A 25,791-nucleotide genomic window follows, 5' to 3' on the forward strand; every position below is an offset into this window, starting at 1 on the left:
GGGGGGGGGAGTGGAAGGGCACTGGATGAGGAGGGAAGGCCTGCTTGATTCAGGAGCTTTACTCCCCTGCAGGCCAGGTGTTGGGCCAGGTCATGAACTCTTGCCCCTCTGGCAGGCTGAGAAACCGGCAGCCTGTGCGCCCAGACCAGCGGCGCTTTGCTGAGGAGGCAGAGGATGGGCTGTGCCGGCTCCGGATCCTGGCAGCTGAGCGGGGTGACGCTGGCTTCTACACTTGCAAAGCAGTCAATGAATACGGAGCGCGGCAGTGCGAAGCCCGCCTGGAGGTCCGAGGTACGTCCCTCACACTTGGTGCAGCCCCACCCTGGCCCTACGGCCAAATCTCACCACCTCAAGAGGATGCCAATTTGAAAGGGTGTTAGAGGTCCTCAAGTCCAGCTCCTTCTATTATAGTCAGGCAAACAGAGGACCAGAGAGTGGAAGTGACTTGCCCAAGGCCACACAACAAATAGTCCTGTGTATTCAGTACTGACACGACCTCTATCCACCTGATCATGCTCACCCCAGGCATCAACTCGAGACCCTGCTCCCTGCTGCCACCATCCTGCCCGCCGCATGCTCTTCTAAGTTTTGTTACCTGCTCTCCCCCAGCGTCTCCTCTTCCCATCCCTTCCCCACCCATTGCTGTGCAGAAACTTAATGGTTTGCGGGGGTAGCAGTGGGGGAGAGAGTCTGTGGTGACTGGACCCGTTCGGAGTGGCTTTTGGGGTAACTTGGGCATGGTGCATCTCAGGGGCTCCAGGATTGTCAGGGTGAGCAGAGCCATGAACCCTGAATCAGGGTACAAGAAGGATGGGGGCCTCTTGGGTAGCAGGATGATGGTACTGAGCAGGCTGCCCCGTGCCCACCCCAGCCAGTGGATTCTTCTCTCCGGGGTGCGGCTGGTTACCTGGCTTTTCTCTTCACTTTCCCTGTGGAAGTCTCAGCACCTTGTCCATCCCTACCTCCCTCAGTCACCTCAGTCCCTTCAAGCCTGTCCAGGGCCAGCTCTGAGAGCTGCCCAATATAATATCCCAGGAACCTGCCGAGCCCTAATACTCTAGTCCTGCCTTCTAGGCCCCACCAAAACCCAGTGGCATCTGTTCCTTTGACCTTCCCGCCCTCAGCCCCCGCCCTGGGCCTGCTGCCCATGTGATGTTTCTCAGTGTTAACCCTTGTCTCTGTTCTTTTCTCGCTTTGTGATGTCGTCTGACATCCCCAGACTTTGGGGTGCTCCTGATGCCTATGCATCCCTCTCCCCTGATACCCAGGAACTCCAGAGACTCAGTCTCTGGCTGACACCCCCCCATAGGGCTGATCTGGGGGGATGAAGGTGACAATGCCACCTGGCAGTTTGAGGCAGCTCTGGTCCAAGGGCCCTAGCCAGGTCTGCGTGCCTGTGCGTGTGTACGTGTGCTGCACTAACCTGCTGCTTGCTGACTGAGGTTTTTGTCTGTACACAGGCGAGTGAGCTCAGGGGGCCGCCTGCGCTCCCCCCGCTACCCTCCGAGCCGCGCCCCTGTCTCAGGCACCTCGGACCTCGCTGTGTTTCACTGCCTCCTGCCCACAGACCCAGCCGGCCCGCCGGCCCGGACCCCAGTCCAGCCACCCCCAGCCCCAACTCCACAAAGCTCCTGGGATAGCCCATGGGCCCCCATGGACCCACCCTCCCCAAGTGGACAGATGGCTGGGCAGGCCAGGAAGCCCCCAGATGGACTGAGTGCTGGGAAGGGGCAGCCACGAGGGGTATCAAGAGCCCCCTAAGCCCCTCCCCCCCAGGGTAGCATCTAGCGAGCGCATGTGCTACCGCTGCTGTAGGCCACTGTCTGTCTATCCATTTGTCTGTCTGTGCGTCTGTGGCAGTTAGGAAAGGATGTCTCAGAGGCAGCCCACAAAGATGTGGGGTACAGATACAGGGCCTGGAGGGACCCAGTGGGGAGAGGCTCACAGGGAGAGGGGCAGGGCACTGACCATTCCAGAAATGGCTTTCCAGGCACAGAACACTTTCTAGTCTGTAAGAGACCAAAAGCCAGAGGCCCTGGAGCCCTGGGTTGCTAGGAGGCTTGGCCCAGCCCTGGCCCATCATCCTCCTGGCTCCCTCTTCACTGTCAGGGCTGGGGAGGGGGGGCGTCTGTCTGGAGATGAGAACGCAGCCAGACTTGGCACGTGGGGAGTGGAAGAACTGCTGGAGTGGTTATGGGGATATTTGGAAACCCCTATTTCTTAGCTCAAATAAAGTCCAGTTCGTATCCAGCTGGTGTACTGTGTATTTGCCCCTCACCCCACCCCCGCCGCCGCCTGCTGCTGCCGCCGCCTGCCATTTCTGCCACCTTGTGGTCCCCTAGGGTTCTTGCTCCCTTGATTCGCCCTCACCTCCCAAGAGTTTACTCCCCTCCCCAGGCCAGTGAAGCCAGGCCTGGGAGCCCCTTTCTGTCCTGGCCCTCTGGGCAGGCTCTCCCTGTCTCCAGGGGAACAAAATGCATCTCTCTCTCTGTCTGTCTCCCTGTGTGTGCGTGTGTGTATCTCCCTTACCCTGTGTGTCTCTGCTCTGTGCGTGCCTCCCATGGCCCTTCTCCCCCCAGCACACCCTGAAAGCCGGTCCCTGGCCGTGCTGGCTCCCCTGCAGGATGTGGACGTGGGGGCCGGGGAGATGGCACTGTTTGAGTGCCTGGTGGCGGGCCCTGCAGACGTGGAGGTGGACTGGCTGTGCCGAGGCCGCCTGCTGCAGCCTGCACTGCTCAAATGCAAGATGCATTTCGATGGTCGGAAATGCAAGCTACTGCTCACCTCCGTGCACGAGGACGACAGCGGGGTCTACACCTGCAAACTCAGTACAGCCAAAGGTAACCACCCGCTCAAGCTGCCAAAGAGAGAGGAGCTGGGTGCAGAACAGCATCAGGACCCCATCTTCTAAGGCAAATGCAGTTGTGGGGAGATGGTGCAGTCCAGCCATCTTGTGGGGTATGTGAGGATAAGATCAGTTAGTACATGGAAATCATGGAGTCCTGAGTGGCACAATACTTAAGCGCTCAACTACTAGCCAAAAGTTTGGTGGTTAAGACCCACCCAGAGGCACCTTTGGAAACAAAGTCTGACAATCGACTTCGGAAAGGTCACAGCTTTGAAAACTCTATGAACCAGTTCTGACCTGCACCCATGAGGTCACCATGACTTGGAATCCCCTCAGTGCCAACTAACAAACAGGGAAAGTACCTTGAGTCATATGTGGTACAAAATAAGTTCTGTCTCGGCGGAAGCTATCCTTACTCTCAGGGGCACATCTGAAGAGGTGGAGGAAACAAAACTGGACCTGAGATCAAGGTCTTGCCCTGTCATCTACAAGCCATGTGGCTTGGGAGAAGTCGTTCTGTTTCTCTGAGCTGTAACCTATTTATCTCACTGGGATCATTATCCTTACCTTATAGGGTAACCGGCAGCTGTAATGAGTATGTAAAGAACACAGCACAGCACCTGGCAAAGGGTGCTACCTAATCCAAGTCAGCCATTATCATTATTAATAGCATCACTGACCTCCTGGTTGTCCTCGTTAAGAACAGAGATAACAACACCTGTCTCCCAGGTTGTGGGATGAGCACAGGAGATTTTTAGCAGGGTCGTGGAGTTGAGCAAAGGCACTTGTGCTGTGAGCAGAGCCCTCTGGAGTGCAGGATGACAGGAAAGAGGTGTGGGGGACCAATGGATCTGGCTTCTGGAAGCCTCTCTCAGACCTGGGCTGGACTTCATCCTGGGTGGACAAGGGGAGGTGAAGAGGGAGGAGCAGGGGCCAGGCCCAGGGCTCTATCCATCTCCCTGCCTGCTGTGGCAGCTTGCACCTGGCCGCAAAGACCTAGTCCCTGCCCACTACCATGTTGACCAGGCTCAGCTCCCGGCCCACCTTCCTCCCCTGTCCAACCTTAGGACAGACAGGTCTGTGGGTTGGGGTACCTGGGTCCCCTTGGCCTTCCCCACTCAAGCACCAACCCCTTCCTCCACCCCAGATGAACTGACGTGCAGTGCCCGGCTGACAGTTCGGCCCTCGCTGGCACCCCTGTTCACGCGGCTACTAGAGGACGTGGAAGTGCTAGAGGGCCGCGCAGCCCACTTTGACTGCAAGATCAGTGGCACCCCGCCTCCCTCTGTCTCCTGGACTCACTTTGGTATGGTACCCCACAGATGTTGGGGGACCCGAGGGCCTCTTGGCTGTCCTGCTTCTTATCCCAATCTCCCTGATACCCAGGCCGGCCCGTGGAGGAGAGTGAGAACCTTCGGCTACGGCAGGACGGGGGTCTGCACTGTCTGCACATCACCCACGTGGGCAGTGAAGATGAGGGACTCTATGAGGTCAGCGCTACCAACACCCACGGCCAGGCCCACTGTTCAGCCCAGCTCTATGTGGAGGAGCCGCGGACAGCCGCCTCAGGCCCCAGGTACTGCTGGGACTGACTCTGAAGGGCCCGACCTGGGGCGGGAGCTGCAGACCCCGCCTCTAAGCATGTGGCTCTTGCAGCTCGAAGCTGGAGAAGATGCCCTCCATCCCTGAGGAGCCAGAGCAGGGCGAGTTGGAGCGGCTGTCCATGCCTGATTTCCTGCGGCCACTGCAGGACCTGGAGGTGGGATTGGCCAAGGAGGCCCTCCTAGAGTGCCAGGTGACTGGCCTGCCCTACCCCACCATCAGCTGGTTCCACAATGGTCACCGCATCCAGAGCAGTGAGGACCGGCGCATGATGCAGTGTACGTGCCGTGAGGGCCGTCTCCTCTCACAGGTCAGGGGTGGGGCACTTGGAGTCAGGGACCCCCCAGGAGTTGAGGTCACCACTTCCTTCCTCAAGCTGCCATAGCTCCAGTCTGCGGAGGCCAGTTACAGCCTGGGCCTGCGTGGCCCCCTTCATACGATAGACAGGCAGTACAGCTTGCGGCGGACCCACAGCAGGACTATGAGCAAGTTCCAGAAGCTCTCTGGGCCTCCATTTTCCCATCTACTACAGTAGGGTTGTTACGACAATCAGATCAGTTAATACAAGAGCTCGTTATTTATTACTGGTATCGTTGTTGATGTTGTTGCTACTATTATCCTCACTGCTGATAAAATAGTGCTCCATCTTTGGACAGGCCAGTGTGGAAGTGTGATTGGTCTAGAGTTGTTCTTGTTAGGTGCCGTCAAGTCAGCTCTGACTCAGGGTGACCTGATGTGTAACAGATAGACATCCTGCCCTGCCGGTAGCATCTTCATGGCCATTAGTCTGTTCCAGTTCATGATTGTAGCCACCAAGTATTTTGAGCACCTTCTAGCCCGGGGTTCATCTGTCAGCACTGTATCCTATATCCAAGAAGATTTTGCCCAGGATTGTTGCTGTTAGTGCCGCCGAGTCAGTTGCAACTCACAGTGACCCTGTACAGGGTTTCCAAGACTTGAAATCTTTGCAGGAGCAGAAGGCCTCATGCTTCTCCTGTGGAGTGGCTGGTGAGCTTGAACCGCCAACCTTGTGGTTCACAGTCTACTGTTTATTCTATGCCCAGGGTTGATAAATAACAAATCTAGAAGAAGAGAATATGTTGGGGATGTGTCCTCTCAGCCTGGGGTGTTTCTCTATGGGAGCATCTCAGATCCATTCCTGAAGGAAATGGAGTCTTGAGGGAAAGGGTTTACCTATCTCCCCCCCCCACCATACGACAGTGCCCACCTGGTGACCCTTGTACCCACTGCTTGGCCTCATGCAGTTGCAGCATGGCAAAGCCTCACCTTTGCTGCAGGCTTTCCAAGTGGCACACCCTGAGAGCTATAAGAGCTGCTCAGCCTACTCTGCATAGACCTGTACGATGAAGAAACTGAGGCTTAAAGGTGTACACAGTCTTGCCCAAAGGCAAGCAGAACTGGCTGACTGGCGGCCATGAGTTTCCCAGGACTTCCTCTGTCTCCATACCCCATTCTCCACATCCCACCTCCAATGCCACCCCCACAGCCTGACCTTTCCCCTCCACCTCAAGCCTCCCTGTCTCCTCATCTGCTCTGAGGCCTCTGGTGGGGGTCGGAGCTGGTGCGTCTCTGCTTTTCACAGTATCTGGGGTCAGTGGCAGCATGTGGCCTCTTTTCCTTTAAATAGTGTCAGCTGAGATAAATGAAGGGGTAGCTGTACTGTGTAGAGATCACTGTGAAAGGAGGGGAACCGGGGGACAACTCTTGACAAGGAAGAGGACAGTGCCAGCCCCTTTCCCTTCATCATGTCCCTGCCAGAGACTGTGTGTTGTCATCGCTCAGGATGCACTATGCAAGGGAGAGCTTTGGATCAGATGGAACCGTGTAGAAACCATAGTAACGTTATTTATCAGCTCTGTGACCTTGGACAAGTCAGTTAACGTCTCTGGCCTCGTTGGTAAATGGGGATCATTTTGCAGGGTGATTATAAGGATTAACCCACTGCCAGTGAGTCAATTCTGACTCAGTAGCGAACCTATAGGACAGAGTAGAGACTGTTCTTTAGTAAGGTCTCCAAGACAAAATCTTTACAGAAGCAGATAACCTCATTGTTCTCTGGTAGAGTGTCTGGTATGTTTGAACCACTGACTTCGTGGTTAACAGCCCAACACCTAACCCACAGAACCACCAGGGCTCCTTTTGTAAGGACTGGGGGTCAGGATGTGTGTGTGTAAAAGAAATGCATTTCAATTATCTGGCATAAGCCAGGAAGATAGCAAGAAGTTAAGGGCTGATGGCGCTGCAGGACAATGCGCTGGACTGCAAGGTCAGTTTGAACTTAAAGCTTAGCCATTCAAACCTACCAGCCGCTCCTTGGAAACCTTATACAGGTCTGCTATCAATCAGAACCAACTTGACAACACTTAGTAACAACAACAAAGAACAAACAAATAAAATTTGTAACATGTATTTAGTACTTAGTTCATGCAAGGCATCTGGTTGCTGGGCCTGGTGTGGCAAGCCAGTTATAACAAAGCCAGCCCTGTCTTTAAGGAGCTTACAGGTCATCTCAGAAGCTGTGACATGTACAGTTAGACAAAGGGTCCACCCAAGCAGCCTGGGCCTGGCGAAGGCACAGGCAACTCAGACTGGAGGTCCCAGGGAAGGAGTGAAGAAGAGGCTGGGGACATGCCAGGGGAGCTGGCTGGCTGTGTGCCGTGGAGTCGGTTCTGACTCATAGTGACCCTGTACAGGGTTTCCGAGGCTGTAAATCTTTACAGGAGCAGAATGCCTCATCTTTGTCCTGCAGAACAGCTTGTAGTTTCGAACTGCTGACCTTGCAGTTCACAGCCCGACTCGTAACCACTACGCTACCAGAGCTCCTACCCCAGGGTAGGCACTTATTTTAATTAAGTCTTACAGGCGAAGGAGGAATCCTGGTGTGGTGCTGTGGGCTAATGCATCAGACTACAGAGTCATTTGAACTGCAAGGTTGGTGGTTCAAACCCACCAGCTGCTCCTTGGAAAGCCTATACAGGGTCACTACAGGTCGGATTCTACTCAGCAGCACTTAACAGCAATAGCGCATAGGTGAAGGAGACCTTAAGTAAGAAGAGAATGTTCCAAAAGGGAGGAATTTTGTGAGCAAAGACCTGGAGGTGAAACTCACCTAGCTTGTCAAAGAGCTGAGGTAGTGTCAGAGTCCAAAAATTGGGGGCGTGGAGGGGGGCGTAGAGCAGGTAGCAGGAGATGTGGCGAGAAGGAAGTTTGAGGTAAGAGCTTCGATGTCCCCTTGCCTGCTCTGTTGTCCTTGGTTGCCACTGAGTCAGCGCTGACTCATGGTGACTCTTAGGTGTTTAGAATGAACTCTTGTCTGGTCCTGTGTTGTCGTCATGATCCTGGGGAGATGTGAGTCCGCTGCTTTAGCTCCTGTGTCAGTCCATCTCAGTGAGGATCTCCCAATTTGTGTTGACCCTCAACTTTTCCAAGCCTCAGGCCCTGTTCTACAAAGCTTCTCTCCTGACGACATGTTCAGAGTAAGCGAGCACAAGTCTCGCCATCCTCATGTCTTAAGGCGTCTTCTGGGTGTTTCGTCTGAGACAGATTTGTTCATCGAGATCTAGCTTTGACAGAGTATAGACCACACTGGCAGGGCGGGACCGTCCTAGGGCTCTGGTTGAAGACAGGATGGGTGGGGCAGTAGGCATGGGGCAGGGAGGACTTAGGGAGGTGGCCTGAGGAATAAAGCCTCATCAGAGCTTTGCTTTGACATGGAGGCTGTGACCCCAGAGATGGGGGGAGATGAGAGGACAGTGGACAAGGGTAGGAACCTACAGAGGGTGGGCCAGTGGTGAAGGAAGATGGTAAGTTGCTGGACATGAAGAGCTGGAGGGACAAGCAGATGGTGCCACCAGAGGGGCTGCAGAATGCCTACTCCTAGGGTTCGCTGCACTGTGGACAGACGCTTGTCACTGCCCACCCCACCCTTTTCCCCTTACCTTACCCCTGCCCTGGATGGGGGAAAGGGGCCAGGCCTGGGGTGGCCCACCCCTCCAAATACCCCCCTCTAGCTCAGGCTCAGTGTCACTGTCCCTGCCCCACCAGACAGGGATGTACATCGCTTGGTGTTCCCTGCCGTGGGGCCTCAGCATGCCGGTGTCTACAAAAGCGTCATCGCCAACAAGCTGGGCAAAGCTGCCTGCTACGCCCACCTCTATGTCACAGGTAAGATGATAGCTGGTCAGCTGTGTCCACAGACCCCGCCAAGGGTGGGAAAGGCCCCCAGAGCTGAGTGTGGGCAGAGCCTGCACTTCATCTCCACTCCCCTCTGAAGAAAAAGTAAGCAGCGGTCCCCTGGGGAGCCAGCTGGCCTTACCCTGTGGCTGGGTCCCTGGGGATGGCAATCCTGCGTGACCTCTGGGTTCTAAAGAACCCAGTGAATTTTCAACCTGCGGCTTTCAGATGTGGTTCCAGGTCCTCCAGATGGGGCCCCACAGGTGGTGGCTGTGACTGGGAGGATGATCACGCTCACATGGAACCCCCCCAGGAGTTTGGACATGGCTATCGGTGGGTCAGGACCACTAAAGCTGTGGGGTAGGGATGGGGCTGGGAATGAGGCAGGCTCAGGCAGTGGCAGGGGGGCAGGACAAGACCCGGGAAGGTGTGGGCTGGGGCTAAGTGAATGGAGTGCTGAAAGCATGACCAGAGGTCACTTTGACCCATCTTCTCTCCACGGTAGGTGCTCTAAGGGACTGGGTGCCTGGTCAGGTCCTGGGGATGCCTTTGCTCTTCCTGTTCTGTGCCTCAATTTCTCTACCCAAGGGAGCTATTTGCCATGCCTATAACTGACCCCCATTCCTGGTGTCTTGTATCCCAAGCCTGGCCAGGCTTGTGGTTGAGGAAGAGCAGGCAAGGAGCAACAGGAAAAACTGAGGCAGGTCCCTAATAGATGGAAGAGGTCCAGGAATCCAGGCCAGCAGAATTGGGAATTGGGGTGCCACCCCATCTATGTCGGCCTCTAGCAGCCTCCTCTCCCTAGCAGACCCCGACTCCCTGACATACACGGTGCAGCACCAGATACTGGGCTCGGACCAATGGACAGTGCTGGCCACGGGGCTGCGGGAGCCTGGGTGGGCAGCCACGGGACTGCGTAAAGGGACCCAGCACATCTTCCGAGTCCTCAGCAGCAGCGGCAAGAGCAGCGGCAAACCTTCACCCCCTTCTGAGCCTGCGCAGCTTTTGGAGCGTGGTGAGCCTGGGCCATCCTGTGGGCAGGGAGTTGGCCCAGGCTGTGACTAGACGAAGGCAGCTGGGTGGGATCCCGACCTACCAGTGGGTTTCCTTGTCACTCTTGAAAAGCAGATTGTCTCACTTGGCAAAGCTGAGGCTCTGGGTTCTAGTCCCAGCTCTGCTGCTTCCTGGCTGTGTGCCCTAGACACATTTCTAAACCTCTCTGAGCCTCAGTGTCAGTGGTTGGGAGCTAGGGACCTGCATCCAGTCCAACAAGAGCCTGAGCTCTCCTCCTCGCAGGCCCAACCCTGGAAGAGGCCCCTGCAGTGCTGGACAAGCCGGATGTTGTCTATGTGGTGGAGGGGCAGCCCATCAGCGTCACCGTCACCTTCAGCCATGTGGAGGCCCAGGTCGTCTGGAGGAGGTGAGCCCCGCAATGTGTGCGCTGCTGCCTGCAGTGACAACCCAGCCTCAGCTAGCTGGATCCTGGGTGATCTCCCTCTTACCTGTCTGTCAGCCACCGTGGGGCCCTCCTGGAGGCACGGGCAGGTGTGTACGAGCTGAGCCAGCCGGATGATGATCAGTACTGTCTTCGGATCTGCCGGGTGAGCCGCCGGGACATAGGGCCCCTTACCTGCACGGCCCGCAACCGCCATGGCACGCAGGCCTGCTCCGTCAACCTGGAGCTGGCAGGTGGGTGAGGTGGGCCTTCTTTCCCCTTCCTCTGAGGGCCCCAACCCTCTCCTCACACCTCCAGTACACACCTCCCAGACCTATGTCCTCCCTTCCAGACATGTTTGTCTAGTGGTTTTAATCACACTAATGCTAGTGATGATACTGTATTGTTGATGTTAAGTACCATTGAGTCAGTTCCAATTCACAGTGACCCTGTGTAGAGTTTGAACCACCGACCTTTGGGTTAGCAGTTCAGTGCCGATCCCACAGAACCACACCAGGGCTCCAGCATGTCATTTAATATTGACATCAACTCTGTGAGGAGGAGCCAGTTTTTATTCCTATTTTACAGATGAGAGAACTGAGCACTAAGTTACTGGCCCAAGGTCATACAAGTTCATAAGTACAGGAGCTGGGATTCAAGTTCAGATGCCTGACTCCAAAGCCAGTGAGTTCTCTTAGCTCCTGTGTTAAACCCAGCAGGAAATCTCTCAAATACACAAAGCAGAAGGAGACCAAGCTGATTCCACAAATAAACAGATCAAAACCCAGCTCAGAGGATCCTGACTGCCCTTTTGCAGAAGGCTGCTTGACGGAACCTCCTGACCTTTTCATAACTTCTCCATTATTTTATACATGTAGTCTCCTAAACTACGGCATGGATTCAAGAGTAATTGTCTTGTTTTCCGTTATGTTAATTAACTCTAGACATATGTAACTGTCAATCAGAACTTCCGATCAGCATGAGCTAAACAGTGTTACCTGCTGAGTTGATATAATTCCAACCAAATGCAAAGAAGGTGACATTTAAGTTAGTGCATGCAATCTTATCATGGATAAATATATATCTTCTGGTGGTTTCTGTTTTGTTTTTTAACTGCTGGTATGCACTAGAAGCTTCCTTTGCTCTGATCTTCGTAGACACCCACCAAGCAGACTGGGGGCCAGAGTCCATAGAGACAGTACCCCTTCCTAGAGGGGAGGAGAGGCCTCTTGAACTTGGAAGAGAAACAGCAGTAGGGGATGTGAGGAGATGAGTGGAGTCACCACTGGCCCTGCTGTGGAGACAGTGGAATGGGGTGGAGGCCTGGGCTCCCTGTTCTGTGTCTTCCCCTTGCTTCTGTATTACAGACACCTCTGATGTGTCCTGCCCAGCTGTTACCTCTCTACCCCCTTGACAACACAACCTGCAGGACTCATCATTGAATTTGGGTAGCCTTGATCATCTAGCGAGTACTGGTGTAGTCACCTAGAGCCTTGTGGTTGGCCCAGCTGAGAAAGGGACTGAGACTCTCTCTTTCCACTGAGCAGTGCTAAGATAGATCTGGGGCTGGTACCTATACCCCCTTGCCCTCTGCCCCACCACCAAGACAGGACCAGTAGAATGGCCCCTTTCCTCCAGTGTTCCCCAGGAATCTGATGGGGCTCCACTCAGCCCCCAACTCCACCCACTGTGGCATCTCTCCCATCCCATGATGCTCCCCTTCCCATATAAAAGCAAGGTGCTTTGTGCTTGTGGTGAGCATACCCAGGGCCCTCTGCTCCCCACTCCAGTCATCCCCCCTATTTTGGAGTACCTGGAAGGAAATCATGACCTCCTCTGCAAAGTTCATGTGTGTTTGTATTCAGGCCCATCATGAGAATTAGAAGCTGCTTTACCAGGAAACAATATGACCATGTGCTATGTTTGAAGAATAAAATCATAGATGGCTGGGAGAAATGCAACTGAGCATCGGCATCTAGGATTTTGGTTAATACTTGAGGTTTACCTGTTTGTTCATCTTGCCGCCTCCCAGATGGTAGAAGGTCCCTTAAACATTTAAGTAAGATTCAAAGAGGAAAACCATAAGACAGAGACAGCCCATGCTGAGGACACAGACAGAGCCACCTCAGGGGGCAAGGATAGGCCCAACTAAGCCTGTGTGGGAGGGGACCACCCCCAGGGGGCAGCATTAAGCCAGTCTGAGCCCTGACTGATGCAGTGAGGTAAGCAGACACAGGAGGGCTGTACTGACTTGAGGAGAAGCAGTAAATCTAGATTTCTTTCATGCATGAAAATCTCCCTAATTTTAAAGCTGACAAATGAGCACTAGGGGTCATACTGAGCAAAGCAAGCCTGAGCCCTCTGCCTGAGGTTTTCTGAGATTTGGAGAACATCACGTTTGGATTTGTAGGATGAACGCCTGGTCCAAGCAAGGACTCTGTGTAGCAGAGCATAAGTTGGAAAGCCCCAGTGGTGGGGTGTGAGGAGGTAGGGTTCAGACAAAGCCAGTTGCTGAGTGAGTTTAGAGAGAGCTTGAGGCGGCAGGCCTTTGTAACACCTCCTTTCATCCACCCTGTCTGTCCCTGTGTGTTTCAGAGGCCCCAAGATTTGAGTCCATCATGGAGGACGTGGAGGTGGGAGCTGGGGAGACTGCTCGCTTGGCTGTGGTGGTTGAGGGGAAACCCCTGCCGGATGTCATGTGGTACAAGGTTAGGAGCTGGTGACTGGCTGACTGGGATGTTGAGGGCAGGGAATGAAGATCCCTTGGGGTAAAGATGTCTCTGGGAGACCCTCAGGGAACCTGGGCAGAGAGCAGAAAGGTGTTGACGTACAGTGGTTATGAGGAGGACGTAGAGGCAGGCCACTGATTGGAGGCTTCGGGGCTATTAATGAGGAATAGAGAGGAGCTGATCTGGACCCTAGGTGGAGACGAGGGTGGGCTTGGGGTAGGGAGGTTTTCGGCCCCAAGGACAGATGAGGCTGGGTATCCAGAGTGGAGGGAAAGCCAGGGTGCGGCTGAAGGTAACACCCAACTCCTCAGGACGAAGTGCTGCTGGCAGAAAGCAGCCACGTGAGCTTCGTGTATGAGGAGAACGAGTGCTCTCTGGTGGTCCTCTGTGCTGGGGCCCAGGACGGGGGTGTCTACACCTGCACTGCCCGCAACCTGGCTGGTGAGGTCTCCTGCAAGGCCGAGTTAGCTGTGTGTCCAGGTGAGCTGGTCTCCAGGGGAGAAAGGAAGATGCACCCCCTCCCCAGGAATTTGATGGAGCTCCATCCATCCAGCCCCTTACTTCGTGGCCACTGCATCTCCTCCTCCTCATCACACCTCCAGTCCTTTTCTTCTTCCATCTCCCCAGTCTGTCCCCACCTAACACCAGGCCATCTCTCCCCAGTTCCAACAGCAATGGAAGTGGAGGGGGCTGAGGAAGATGAAGAGCAGCGAGGAAGGAGACTCAGTGACTTCTATGATATTCACCAGGAGATCGGCAGGTGGGGATGGATGGGGGATGGATGTGGTGTCTGGGGCCTGGGGCTGAGGGATACAAGGGGATGAAGAGGCCACCTGTACTGACAGCTGAGCCCTGTCCCTGTCCCCCTCCTTGTGCCACCCAGGGGTGCCTTCTCCTACCTGCGCCGCGTGGTGGAGCGGAGCTCTGGCCTGGAGTTTGCGGCCAAGTTCATCCCCAGCCAGGCCAAACCAAAGGTGTCAGCAAGGCGAGAGGCCGGGCTTCTGGCTCGACTGCAGCATGACTGTGTCATCTACTTTCATGAAGCCTTTGAGAGGCGCCGAGGACTGGTCATTGTCACCGAGCTGTATCCTGCAATGGAGAAGGACTGGAGCAGAGGGGGAAACGTGCCCTGTTGGCCACATGCTTTAAAGTTTACAAAGTTGTCCTAGTTACAATTGCAAAGACCAGCATCTTCTAACTTTTGTTTTTCTGTTTTAGCTTGAACTTGTTTAGCACTGCCTATGTTTCTGGTAACATTCTGAGAGTTTTACTCTTTTGGTCATCTCCCTAAAACCCCAGGCCTGTTGCCATCTGGTTGATTCTGACTCAGGGTGACCCTGTGTATACAGAGTAGAACTTTGCTCCATGGGGTTCTCAAGCCCCTGACCTTTCAGAAGCAGATCACCAGGCCTTTCTTTCAAGGAGCCTGTGGTTCGGTTCTAACGAAACTTTGAGTTAGCAGTAGAGCACTTAGCTTCACTCAGGGACTCCCATATCTACACACTTCATGAATATTCTTATCCCCATTTTATAGATGATGAAACTGAGGTACAGAGAGGCTAAGTAAGTTGCCTGAGGTTACGCAGCTACAGTATTAAACAGTTACACTGTTTTTCCACCACAAAATGCAGTGCAGTGTGTCTCAACATGAAACAACCCAATGAGTATCAATATTTGACTTTATTTGGGCGGCACTTTTCATAAAAAAAGAAAAACAAACAGCTTTTATTCTTTCATAAGAGATATGATAAAAAAAAAAAAAAAAAACATGATGGCAAGCTTGTCCCCGTCAATAGCAGGGTGACGGTTTCCTGCACAGCAGCCTCCCAGTCCGCACTGCTCTGACCCACCCCTCAATATTCTGATTATGTGTCATTCAGCTTCTGAGCCATTCTCAAATAGAGTCAACAAGTTGCATCCACAGTCAACATAAGCCTGCTCTAATGTGACCCCTATAAAGACTTTATAAGGCTGCCAAGAGAGGAGGTACAGTTTCCATTTTGCACCTGAGGGAACCGAGGCTCAGAGAGGTTAAGTGGTTTACCTTTAACCACTCTTGTTTAAAGTGTGTCCCACAGTGTGTCTGAGTCCAGCTCTGCCATCTCTCTGTCCAGATGACAGGAGGGAGGGGGAGGAAGTCTAGCTGGTATCAGATGGGAAGTCAGAACGCTCAGCACAGGAGTTGGGGACCACTGTCCCATGGCAGGTCACTGTTCTCCTTGATCCTGACATAGCTGCACAGAGGAGCTACTGGAGCGCATGGCCAGGAAACCCATCGTGTGTGAGTCTGAGGTGAGGGCCTTAGGGTTCGGGGACCAGGCTGGACCCCAGCCTTCACCCACCTGATCTCTGAGCACCACCGAGAGTGGGGGATTCTGGCATTGCCATCTGTGCCCAGAAGGGTGGGGATGGAGAGGCCCCCTTCCCAATTAGACCAGAACCCCATCTACCTGGGGCTTGCACTGTCTTTTGTAAACCTCAACCAACTCAGTCCAGCCTCAACTCTGCTGTTTTCTAGTTTTATTCAAATAAATATTCCCCAAACATTTCTTCCAGAAGGTGCCTCCACCTATTCATGTCCATTCGGTCACACTGTAGTCAGGTCATGTGGGGTTGCATAGGTTGTCTACTGCACAATTGTATTCCTTAACGCTGTAAGTGGGACTGCCCCAGACTTGTGCTGTGATAACCTGTAGCCCTGGGTCTCAACCCAGTGCCTATGTTTCAGTCCTTGCCACCAGGCATGGCATGGTATCTTGTCATGCCAACAGCTCTGTTGGTCACACCTATTAAAGGATTTCAGAAAGTTCGTGGAAATATTCCATTGTCTTTTCATTCAGTTTTCCATGAACTTTTTGAAACCCCCTTGTATCACTGCACTACCCTTATGGACTCTGGTCCCCATTTCCACAGATCCGGACCTACATGCGGCAGGTGCTCGAAGGAATCTGTTACCTACACCAGAGCCACGTGCTGCATCTGGATGTCAAGGTGGGACTGGGCAAAGGGCAGCCGCTTGTGAAAGTCAGGCTGCTATGCACCCTCCTTCGGCAGCTAGCTCCCATCCTTGCCTGTGCCTTGCAGCCCGAGAACCTGTTGGTGTGGGACGGTGCTGAGGGTGAAGAGCAGGTGCGCATCTGTGATTTCGGGAATGCCCAAGAGTTGACTCCAGGAGAGCCCCAATACAGCCAGTATGGCACACCTGAGTTTGTAGCACCCGAGATTGTCAACCAGACCCCTGTGTCCGGAGTCACCGACATCTGGTAACACTGGCATGCTATTTGCTGGGGCTGCTGGGGGCTTGCTTGCTGCCAGAGAAGAGCTTGACTAGGCCTGGGTTCCTGCTCCTCAGACAGCCACCCTGGGTCATTGCCTTCACCCTGTCAGGCCCTTTGGCTCCACTGGGTGCTGGGCCTGCAGGGGGTGTGGGGAGGGTGGTGGTCTCCCCCCACCCCTCGCCCTATGAGAAAGGCCCCAGTGGCCCCAGATAGTTGTGACCCGGGGACCCTCCAGGCATGTCTGGACTTCTGGGTCCAGGGTCCTGGCTGCAGGAGGGCTTTGTGTTCACTCGGTGCTCACTGGGAGGCCACATCTCCCTAAAGCTAGCAGTACAGAGAGCAGCTCACTTCCAGTAGGAGGTAGGCTCTTCTCTTACCCGTCCTTTTCTTTCCCGCAGGCCTGTGGGCGTTGTGGCTTTCCTCTGGTAAGGACCCTTATACTCAGGGCCCTGGTCCCATAGCAGACTCCCCCCAAAAGCCTCTACCCCTTACATTTACAGGGCCTGGGGTTTGCAGCCTCTTCCACTCCTACCTCTGCTGCCTCCTCGGTGTACAGGCCTCACCTGGGTGCGCTGGCCTATGCTGGCTCATCTAAACAGGACACCATGAGGCCCTGAGTGTGCAGAACACAATCTAGAAGGGGAGGGAGCCTCAGGTTCAGAGTGGGCACATCCCCTTGGCCCCCAGACTCCTGTCTCATGATTGCTCTGGGCTAAGGGTAGTACTACTTAGTCCATCAGGAAAGGGGAGTGGGAGGAGAACAGGCTGCTTGCTTAGCCTCTCCTCTGCCCAGATTCCCCGAGCCCTCCACCTGTCCCCAACTCTATGTCTCCATGCTGTCACCCCACTTTATATCTGCCTCAGCCCAAGGCCTTACCCAGCTCTCCCCTCCTCCCCCTCCACCCCTGCAGTCTTACGGGAATCTCCCCATTTGTTGGGGAAAATGATCGGACGACCTTGATGAACATCCGAAACTACAATGTGGCCTTTGAGGAGACAACATTCCTAAGCCTGAGCAGGGAGGCCCGGGGCTTCCTCATCAAAGTGCTGGTACAGGACCGGCTGTGAGTAGCAGGCTTCCCTGAGGAGACCCCACTGCAGCAGCCCCTCCCTAGACCCCCTTAGACCCTCAACCTCCCAACTCCTTAGGGGCTGTAATTTCTCACACATGTATTGAATGACTGCATGAATGAGTTGAATGCAGAGTAAGCCCTTCTGACCCCTTCTTAATCCTCATTCCTTTACAGGAGACCTACTGCAGAGGAGACACTAGACCATCCCTGGTTCAAAGTGAGTCCATCCCATAAAGTAGGTGGCATAAGGAATGAAGGGAGACAGAACATTGTTTACAGCTCCGTTGATTGAATACCCACAATATGCAGTGACCACGTCAGGCATTTACACACATGCCATCTACTAACTGCATTATAGCTCTGCAGAGGAGGCTAGTATTCCCATTTTGTTAATAAAGAAACTGAAGTTCAAATCAGTGACTGAGTTGGGGTATCATAATATAGGCTGGGATCCTACCCCAGGCCTCATCCTGGGGGCCCTCATTAGGTTCTCCCTGGCTCTCAAGATCAGCCCTGGTCCTCCTGAGCCCACCTCCATACTGCACTGATCAGGGACTATGCTTGTTAGGTTGACTGTGTCTCCTGCTAGTCAGTCTTCTCATTCCTCATCAGCAAATCCCAGCACCGTGGGCCCCAGAAGCAGGACACTGAGAACTCTATAAATTAATCCAGAGAGAAGAACTGGAATGAGTTCGGACACCATCAACTGAAGGGCAGAGGCATTCTGGCATCAGTCCTTGGAGTAAAAGCTTCCTTTCAGCCTGGGTGATAGCTGAGGGAGCATCTGTTCTCGTCTGGCTCCCAGTGGCTAAGACTCTAGCCCTAGGAGATAGACTGGGATAGGGGCTCCGACCTCCAGGGGAAACAGGGCCTGGAACCCCGGTACAAGTTCCCTGTGGGGACCAGGAGCTGATCCCTAGCAGCCTCTGCCCTCAGGATCAGAGAATTTGTCCACCAGTGGGTACCTTATCAGTGACCAAGGGGAAGGGGCTGGCTGCTGCTCTGCCCACTGCCTACCCATGGACACTGTCTCTCCATTGTCAGACCTTCAGGGGCTAGGGTGACGAGGACTCCTGATCACATCCTCTTTCTGGGTTTGCAGGCACAGGCCAAGGGCGCAGAGGTGAGCACTGATCACCTGAAGCTCTTCCTATCCCGTCGCAGGTGGCAGGTGAGTTGGCTCAGGCCTTCTTGCCTCTGCCCCTTTATCTTCTTATTCTCTAGGTCTCTCTCGAACTCCCATCTTCTGCTCACCTATCTCCCCATTTTTTTTATTTTCTCAATTCTCAGCCGTCCCCTTAAGCCTTCTCCCTGGGGGGGCTAGGTCTGAGCTGGGGTGGACTTGGGTGGGTCAATCCCGCCTCAGGTCTGACTCCAGTGTCCTGTCTCCAGCGCTCCCAGATCAGCTACAAGTGCCACCTGGTACTGCGCCCCATCCCTGAGCTGCTGCGGGCCCCCCCAGAGAGGGTGTGGGTGGCTGTTCCCAGACGCCCACCACCCAGTGGGGGACTATCGTCCTCCTCGGACTCTGAAGAGGAAGAGCTGGAGGAGCTGCCCTCGGTACCCCGCCCTCTACAGCCCGAGTTCTCTGGTTCCCGGGTGTCTCTCACTGACATTCCCACTGAAGATGAGACCCTGGGGAGTCCAGAGGCAGGGGCTACCACCCCCATGGACTGGCAGGAAGAGGGAAAGGTCTCTTCTGAGGACCAGGAGCCCCCCAGCCCCCAGGCCCTCCCCTCCTCAGGCCAGGAGCCCCCTGCTGGACCCATCATCCGGCGGGGTGAACTCCGGAGGGGCAGCTCGGCTGAGAGCGCCCTGCCTCGGGCCGGACCGAGGGAACCGGGCCGGGGCCTGCACAAGGCGGCGTCTGTGGAACTGCCACAGCGTCGGAGCCCCAGCCCGGGGGCCACGCGCCTGGCCCGAGGTGGCCTGGGAGAGGGCGAGTATGCCCAGAGGCTGCAGGCCCTGCGCCAGCGGCTGCTTCGGGGAAGCCCTGAAGACAGCAAGGTCAGCGGCCTCAGAGGCCCCCTGTTAGAGAGCTTGGGAGGCCGCGCCCGGGAACCCCGTATGGCGCGGGCAGCCTCCAGCGAGGCAGCGCCGCGTCACCAGCCCCCGCCGGAGGCCCGGGGCCTGCAGAAGAGCAGCAGCTTTTCTCAGGGGGAGGCGGAGCCCCGAGGCCGGCATCGCCGTGCGGGAGCGCCCCTCGAGATCCCCGTGGCCCGCCTGGGGGCCCGCAAGCTGCAGGAGTCCCCCTCTCTGTCCGCCCTCAGCGAGGCCCAGGCGCCCAGCCCCGGGCGGCCAGGCCCCCTGAAACCCAGTGCCCCCAAGTCTGCAGAATCCCCTTTGGCCATGCCCAGTGATGCCCCGAAACCTTTGACACCCGGGTCCACCCAAGAGAGGGCCCCGGAATCCGTGCCGGAACCAGTCCGGGTGCCCAAGCCTGTGCAACCCCCGGCGATACTGCTGAGCCCTGCGCCGCCGCTGACTCCCTACGCCCAGATCATACAGTCGCTCCAGGTGCCGGGTCAAGTCCAGCCGCCCCAGCTGGAGCCCAAACTCCACGCGGCCGTGTTCTCCAGGGTGGCCTCCCCAACCCCTGGCACCCCAGAGAAACCCGTGCCATCAGCCGGGGTGGCCCACAAAGTCCAAGTCCGAGTGCTCAAGGTGCCTCCCAGGCCAGGCAGCAGCTTGAGCAGCAGCATCGAGAACCTGGAGTCGGAGGCTGTGTTCGAAGCCAAGTTCAAGCGCAGCCGCGAGTCGCCGCTATCGCGGGGGTTGCGGCTGCTTAGCCGCTCGCGCTCCGAGGAGCGCGGCCCCTTCCGTGGGGCCGAGGAGGACGACGGCATGTACCGGCCCAGCCCAGCAGGGACCCCACTGGAACTGGTACGACGGCCTGAGCGCTCCCGCTCGGTGCAGGACATCAGGGCTGCTGGGGAGCCTGGCTTTGTCCGCCGCCTCTCGCTGTCGCTGTCCCAGCGGCTCCGGCGGACCCCGCCCTCGCAGCGCCACCAGGCCTGGGAGAGCCGTGGAGGCGACGGGGAGAGCTCGGAGGGCGGCAGCTCGGCGCGGGGATCCCCGGTGCTGGCGGTGCGCAGGCGGCTAAGCTCCACGCTGGAGCGGCTGTCGAGTCGAATGCAGCGCAGTGGCAGCAGCGAGGACTCGGGCGGCGGGTCTGGCCGCAGCACGCCACTGTTCGGACGGCTGCGTAGGGCCACGTCGGAGGGCGAGAGTCTACGGCGCCTCGGTCTCCCGCACAACCAGCTGGCCGCCCAGGCCGGCGCCACCACGCCGTCAGCAGAGTCCCTGGGCTCCGTGGCCAGCGCCACATCAGGGTCCTCGGGTGAGGAAGGGGGGCCAGAAGGAGAAGCGTTTGGATGAACCCGAGGGTGAAGGGCTGGGCTGACAGGTGCAGAGTGGGAAGAGTTTGAGTACGTTGGAAAACAGCTTCGGGAGAGGAGGAGCTTGAGGATGGAAAGATTGGGCGGGGGAGGGGGCTAAAGGGGAAGGAACTGAGATTGAGTAAAGTGGGATGGGGAGGGATGTTATTTCTGCTGTTAACCTTCTATGGGCCAAGGGCTGCAGAGGGCTTCCTGGTACTGACTGCGCATGTGCTTTTGGGCTTGGGTCTTCACAGCAACGGGAGAAAGCCGAAGCCGGCTCCGCTGGGGCCTCTTGAAGCTTCGAAAGGACAAAGGGCAATCCCAACCCAATCTCTCTGCCAGCGTTCAGGAGGACTTGGGTCAACAGTACCTGCCCAGTGAGTCAGGTAATGGAGGCCTGGGCAGGGTGAGTGTCCCCTCCCCAGCAAATATACACATTCTCCAGGAAGGAAGTGGGAGGCCTCTGATCCAGGATTGGGTGGGGAATGGACCACCTAAGGGAGCCTGGGCAGCAGTGGCAGGAAAACAGTAGCTAAGTGTTCTATGAAGCTCTTTTCAAGTGTAGTCTCCTTAACCTGCCAGCATTGCTTCCCCATTTTACAGCTGAGGAAACAGAGGCTTAGAGAAGCCAAGTAGCTTGTCCAAGTCACAGAGCTAGGAAGAGGAGCAGCCCATGTGACCCTCTGCAGACAGGTCTCCGAATTGGCTTTAGGACACGGTCTTTAGACCATTCTTTGGTTAACCCCAGTGCTGTGTGAGCCAGAGACCTGTGTCACTGCATAGTTAAAGGAGCTCTGGGTCTGGCTCCCTGGCACTCAGAGTCTTACTACCTGTGTGCTAGAGCATACACTCACAGGCATGCTCTTCCTCCCCTGGCCTACAGGCCCACACCTGGGCAGTCTCTCAGTCTCCGTTTTTCTATAGCCTGAGCACCCAAGTGTCCCTCCCTGCAGCCCCTTCCCTCCACCTACACAGAAGGCAGCCTAGGACTCTCAGCTGTGAGCCGGGATCTTGGGATATGCCCTGCTCTCCTGCTCTGCCCAAGTGTTGTGGGGCTGCAAGGGAAAGGGATAATTCACCACCTGGGTCACTGACCTGACCCTCACTTGAAAAGGGCGTATACTTAAGGCCTGCAGGAAAGGGAAAAAGAACAGGCCCCCCAAGTCAGCATGACTGGTTCCTGGTAAAAGTCTGAGGGGATTGAGTTGGGCCAAGGCCAAAGGAACTAGAGCAGTTCTTTGGAGACCTGTGGGGTCTGGGTTGAGTAAAGTGGAGGGAGGGTGGGCAAGGCTACTGGAGGGGGCGGGGTGTGAGAAGAGTGGGGAGTGGATGCCTGGGGACAGCTGATCCTGCCCACCTGGGGCCTCCTTCTGGCTGGGCTCTGTTTTGCTGGTGCAGCTGATTTTCTCCCTAGGCCGTGTCCCCTTACCTCATCCTCTCCCCGCCTCCCTGCAGGGCTGGCACTTGGGAGGATGGGGGTGAAACTGGCAGCAGTAGGCAGGCCCGGGGTCACCTTTCATCTTCTTCTTTGTCTCCTCCTCTCGCCCCCCCCCCCCACTTGCTCTGGAGGCCACCATTGGTGACACTGCTCATGCTATGTTGTCAACATGTCTATGGGGGAATCTCTCTATGGGGAACAGTGGGAGGGGTGCTGCTGATTGTCCCCACCCTCATTCCTCCTGGGTCTCTGCTAGAACAGCCTTCTCAGGAGTGTGCCCCTGGCCCTTCCACTGGGCGTATTACCCAGATAATAACAAGAAAACTTAGGACATTGTTGTTAGGTGCTGTTGGGTTGATTTTCACACACAGCAACCCCATGTGACAGTAGAACTGCCCCCACAAGGTTTCCTAGGCTGTGTAATCTGTACAGAAGCAGAATGCTACATTTTCTCTTGCGGAGCCACTGGTAGGTTTTTATCTGTAGACTTCCTAGTTGGCAGTCAAGCGTTTACCATTGAACTTCCATTTGCTGTTGTTGTTCGATGCCATTGAGTCAGTACCGACTCATAGCGACCGTATGCACAATGGAACGATACACTGCCCAGTCCTGTGCCAACTTTACAATCATTGCTACATTTGAGCCCATCGCTGCTGCCACTGTGCCAATCCATCTCATTGGGGGTCTTCCTCTTTTTCTCCAACTCTCCATTTTACCAAACATGATATCCTTCTCCAGGGACTAGTACCTCCTGATAGTAAGTCTGAAGTATGAGAGATGAAGTCTGGCCATCCTGGCTTCTAAGGAGCATTCTGTCTGTACTTCTTCCTACATAGATAGATTGGTTTGTTCTTTTGCACCTCCATGGCCCATGTTCACCAATAATGCCTAACATTTACCAGCAACATTTTATTAATCACAAAGTCAGCAGTTGGAATCCACTAGCCACTCTGGGAGAACTATGAGGCTGTACCTGTAAAGCTTTATGGCCTCGGCAATCCTATGCAGGGTCTGAGCGGACTCAATGGCACACAACAGCAGCACCATTTGCAGTCACCCGCTAAATACTTCCACGTGCCTCTTTAAATTCTTGCAACAACTTTCAATTTACAGACAAGCAATGGAGTTTTTTTTAAAACAAAACAACTTTTTATTGTGAATTGGGTGAACTTTTACAGAACCCATCAGTTTTCCCTTCAATAATTCATATACATTTTGTTTTATGTCATTGATTACAATCCACACAATGTAACATAACATTACTTAATCTCACTTTCTCCCTACTTTCCCCCTTTTCCATTCCTTCTTCTTATCTAACCCTTCTGTATTGTGCCCTTGGGTAAATGCTGTCCTTTTGATCTGAAATGGTTGATGATTCTAAGGAGTGAGTACCTCCCTAGTGTTCCTGTTCCCCTTATGTTGTTAAGTACCGTGGAGTCAGTTCCGACTCATAGTAACCCTACACAGGGTTTCTGAGGCTGTAAATCTTTACGGGAGCAGAATGCCTCATCTTTCTCCCGCAGAACTGCTGGTAGTTTCGAACTGCTGATCTTGTGGTTGGCAGCCCGAATCGTAAGCACTACGCTACCAGAGCTCCTTGTTCCCCTTATAGACCTCGGTATCATTTGGCTGAAAACTGAACCATGGTGGTTGAGTTCAGTACCAGTCCTGAAGTGTGGATAAAGGCCATCCCTAGTCTCGAGTTTCCACCAGACTCTTATCTGACTAGTAAACCAGGTCTTTTTCATGATTCTTGAGTTTTGTTCCTCACTTTTTTCCCCACTCTGTCCAGGATCTTCTCATGTGATCCGTTTCAGAGCAGTTGATAGTGGTATTCGGGCACCATCTAGTTCTTCTGGTCTCCGGTCATGAAGACTGATATTTGCATGGGCCATTAGTCCACTGGACTTTATGCATCTTTAATTTTTATCACTTTTCTTTCCTCCAGATGGGGAGAGACCAATAGTTGTACCTTAGATGGCTATTCATGAACTTTTAAGTCTCTAGTGGCTACTCACCAAAGTAGGATAGAGAGCATTGTCTTTGTGGAATATGTTATGCCAAGACTATGGATCTGAGTTCTCAGGCCTCGTGGTCATTCTCTCAAACCCTCAAGTTATGTCTAAGAAATTTGAATAACTTGATCCTCGTATGCTCCACCACTTTCATGGATATATTTGCAGCCAAGGCTATACCCATGTACAAATATCCTCTGCCAGACCTATACATATTCGTGGGTGCGGTCTCACTCTCTCTCCCACACACATTCAGCCTAGTGTCTGTCCAGGCATCTACTCACAGATGAACGTTAGTGCGGGATTATGTAAATGATAGTATTTACCTCCATTGCCATTTACTTCTGCACTCCTTCCAGTGTCTTCCCCTGCTTCTAAGAAATCAAGCTTCTGAGAAGGGAATGACTTGTCCACAGACATGTAGATCCTATCTTTTGCCCTTGAAAAGCTTTTGGTTCTTAGTTGACCTGGAGTAATGTTGAGGGTCAGAGCAAAAGAGGAAAAACCCCAATGAGATGGATTGGCCAAGTGGCAGTATCGATGAACTCAAGTGTGGCAACAGTAGTGAAGTTGGCCCAGGATTGGGCAGTGTTTCGTTCTGCTGTGCATAAGGTTGCTATGGGTCAGTACTGACTCGGTGGCACCTAACAACAACAACGAAAGTGTAGAGGAGACCTCCGAAGCTCTCCTTGGCCCCTAGGAGAAAGAAGGGAGGGGAAGCTGATACACTGAGGTCAGCCTATGGTTTGCCTTGCCTTTGGATCTTCTGAGATTGACTGTCCTGAGCCTTGTGGTCTATGTGGGATACTACCTCAGCTCAGTCCCTCACTCCTCCTACTCTGTCTCTTACCCTATGGTACCCCAAAGGGAGTTGGTATTGCATGAGTTTAACCATTATAACTTTTCAATATCTATTTGTTTTTTGTTTTCCTTAACAAATGCTTATAGAGCTTGTACTTAGCACTCCCTGCTTTGAACAATTTACAGACACAGAGGTAGGTGCCAAGTGGCGTCAGTAGTCAGTGGAAGGAAAAGATAATTCCAGCCACAGTGAGAATCTTGGGAAACTGATGCTCACCTCAAGGACACTGCTCGAAGACATGGTGTGGGCTCCACTCCTCAGATCCTGAAAGGACGAGACAGTCATTCAGTTTACTCCCTGCGGGTAGTGTCAGCCCTCACAGTCCTCTCACCATGAGTGGTGAGCTGGCCAGGGTCCCCAACACCCACACCACCTTGTCCTCCCTCCAGACTTCCCCCCCGTCTTCCACATCAAACTCAAGGACCAGGTGCTGCTGGAAGGAGAGGCAGCCACTCTGCTCTGCCTGCCGGCGGCCTGCCCTGCACCCCGCATCTCCTGGATGAAAGGTGAAGATGCTCTAGGGGCCCAAGATCACTGTTCCAAACAGAGGGGTGACCACATGCGCCCAGGACCTGGGGAGGAGACAGACTACGGGGGCAAGGCTTATGGGTTGTTCTGGGAGTGAGGTTGTACGGGACCCCATGTGCTGCCTCAGCAGCCCCTCCTGTTCCTCCCGCCCCCCTCCCCCCCGCCAGACAAGCAGTCCCTGCGGTCCGAGCCCTCGGTGGTCACCGTGTCCTGCAAAGATGGACGGCAGCTGCTGAGCATCCCCCGAGCGGGCAAGAAGCACTCAGGGCTCTACGAGTGCTCGGCCACCAATGTGCTGGGCAGTGTTACCAGCTCCTGCACTGTGGCTGTGGCCCGTGAGCAGGGATGGGGGTGAGGTGTGGGGCTGGGGAGGGATGGATCCTAAGTGCATTGGGATCACTGGGACTCT

At 54.7% G+C, this 25,791-nt stretch overlaps 1 protein-coding gene across 1 annotated transcript in view; it reads left to right on the top strand.

Annotated features, from left to right (window-relative positions):
- Positions 1-25,791, top strand: part of SPEG (SPEG complex locus) — a 62,473-nt gene that overhangs the window by 32,470 nt on the left and 4,212 nt on the right. The window contains exons 9-33 of the mRNA XM_006867842.1: positions 116-291; positions 2,580-2,840; positions 3,996-4,154; positions 4,235-4,424; positions 4,505-4,728; positions 8,516-8,635; positions 8,873-8,977; positions 9,453-9,659; positions 9,941-10,064; positions 10,158-10,333; positions 12,675-12,787; positions 13,120-13,288; positions 13,472-13,568; positions 13,692-13,892; positions 15,043-15,100; positions 15,722-15,799; positions 15,893-16,071; positions 16,485-16,511; positions 16,998-17,150; positions 17,334-17,376; positions 18,262-18,330; positions 18,552-20,499; positions 20,794-20,925; positions 25,244-25,360; positions 25,550-25,717. Of these exons, the coding sequence (XP_006867904.1) occupies positions 116-291; positions 2,580-2,840; positions 3,996-4,154; positions 4,235-4,424; positions 4,505-4,728; positions 8,516-8,635; positions 8,873-8,977; positions 9,453-9,659; positions 9,941-10,064; positions 10,158-10,333; positions 12,675-12,787; positions 13,120-13,288; positions 13,472-13,568; positions 13,692-13,892; positions 15,043-15,100; positions 15,722-15,799; positions 15,893-16,071; positions 16,485-16,511; positions 16,998-17,150; positions 17,334-17,376; positions 18,262-18,330; positions 18,552-20,499; positions 20,794-20,925; positions 25,244-25,360; positions 25,550-25,717 (5,294 nt within the window). The remainder of the gene's footprint in view (positions 1-115; positions 292-2,579; positions 2,841-3,995; positions 4,155-4,234; positions 4,425-4,504; positions 4,729-8,515; positions 8,636-8,872; positions 8,978-9,452; positions 9,660-9,940; positions 10,065-10,157; positions 10,334-12,674; positions 12,788-13,119; positions 13,289-13,471; positions 13,569-13,691; positions 13,893-15,042; positions 15,101-15,721; positions 15,800-15,892; positions 16,072-16,484; positions 16,512-16,997; positions 17,151-17,333; positions 17,377-18,261; positions 18,331-18,551; positions 20,500-20,793; positions 20,926-25,243; positions 25,361-25,549; positions 25,718-25,791) is intronic.

This window comes from Chrysochloris asiatica, unplaced genomic scaffold (genome assembly GCF_000296735.1).
Source record: "Chrysochloris asiatica unplaced genomic scaffold, ChrAsi1.0 scaffold00110, whole genome shotgun sequence".
In the NCBI taxonomy this organism is placed as follows: Eukaryota; Metazoa; Chordata; class Mammalia; order Afrosoricida; family Chrysochloridae; genus Chrysochloris; species Chrysochloris asiatica.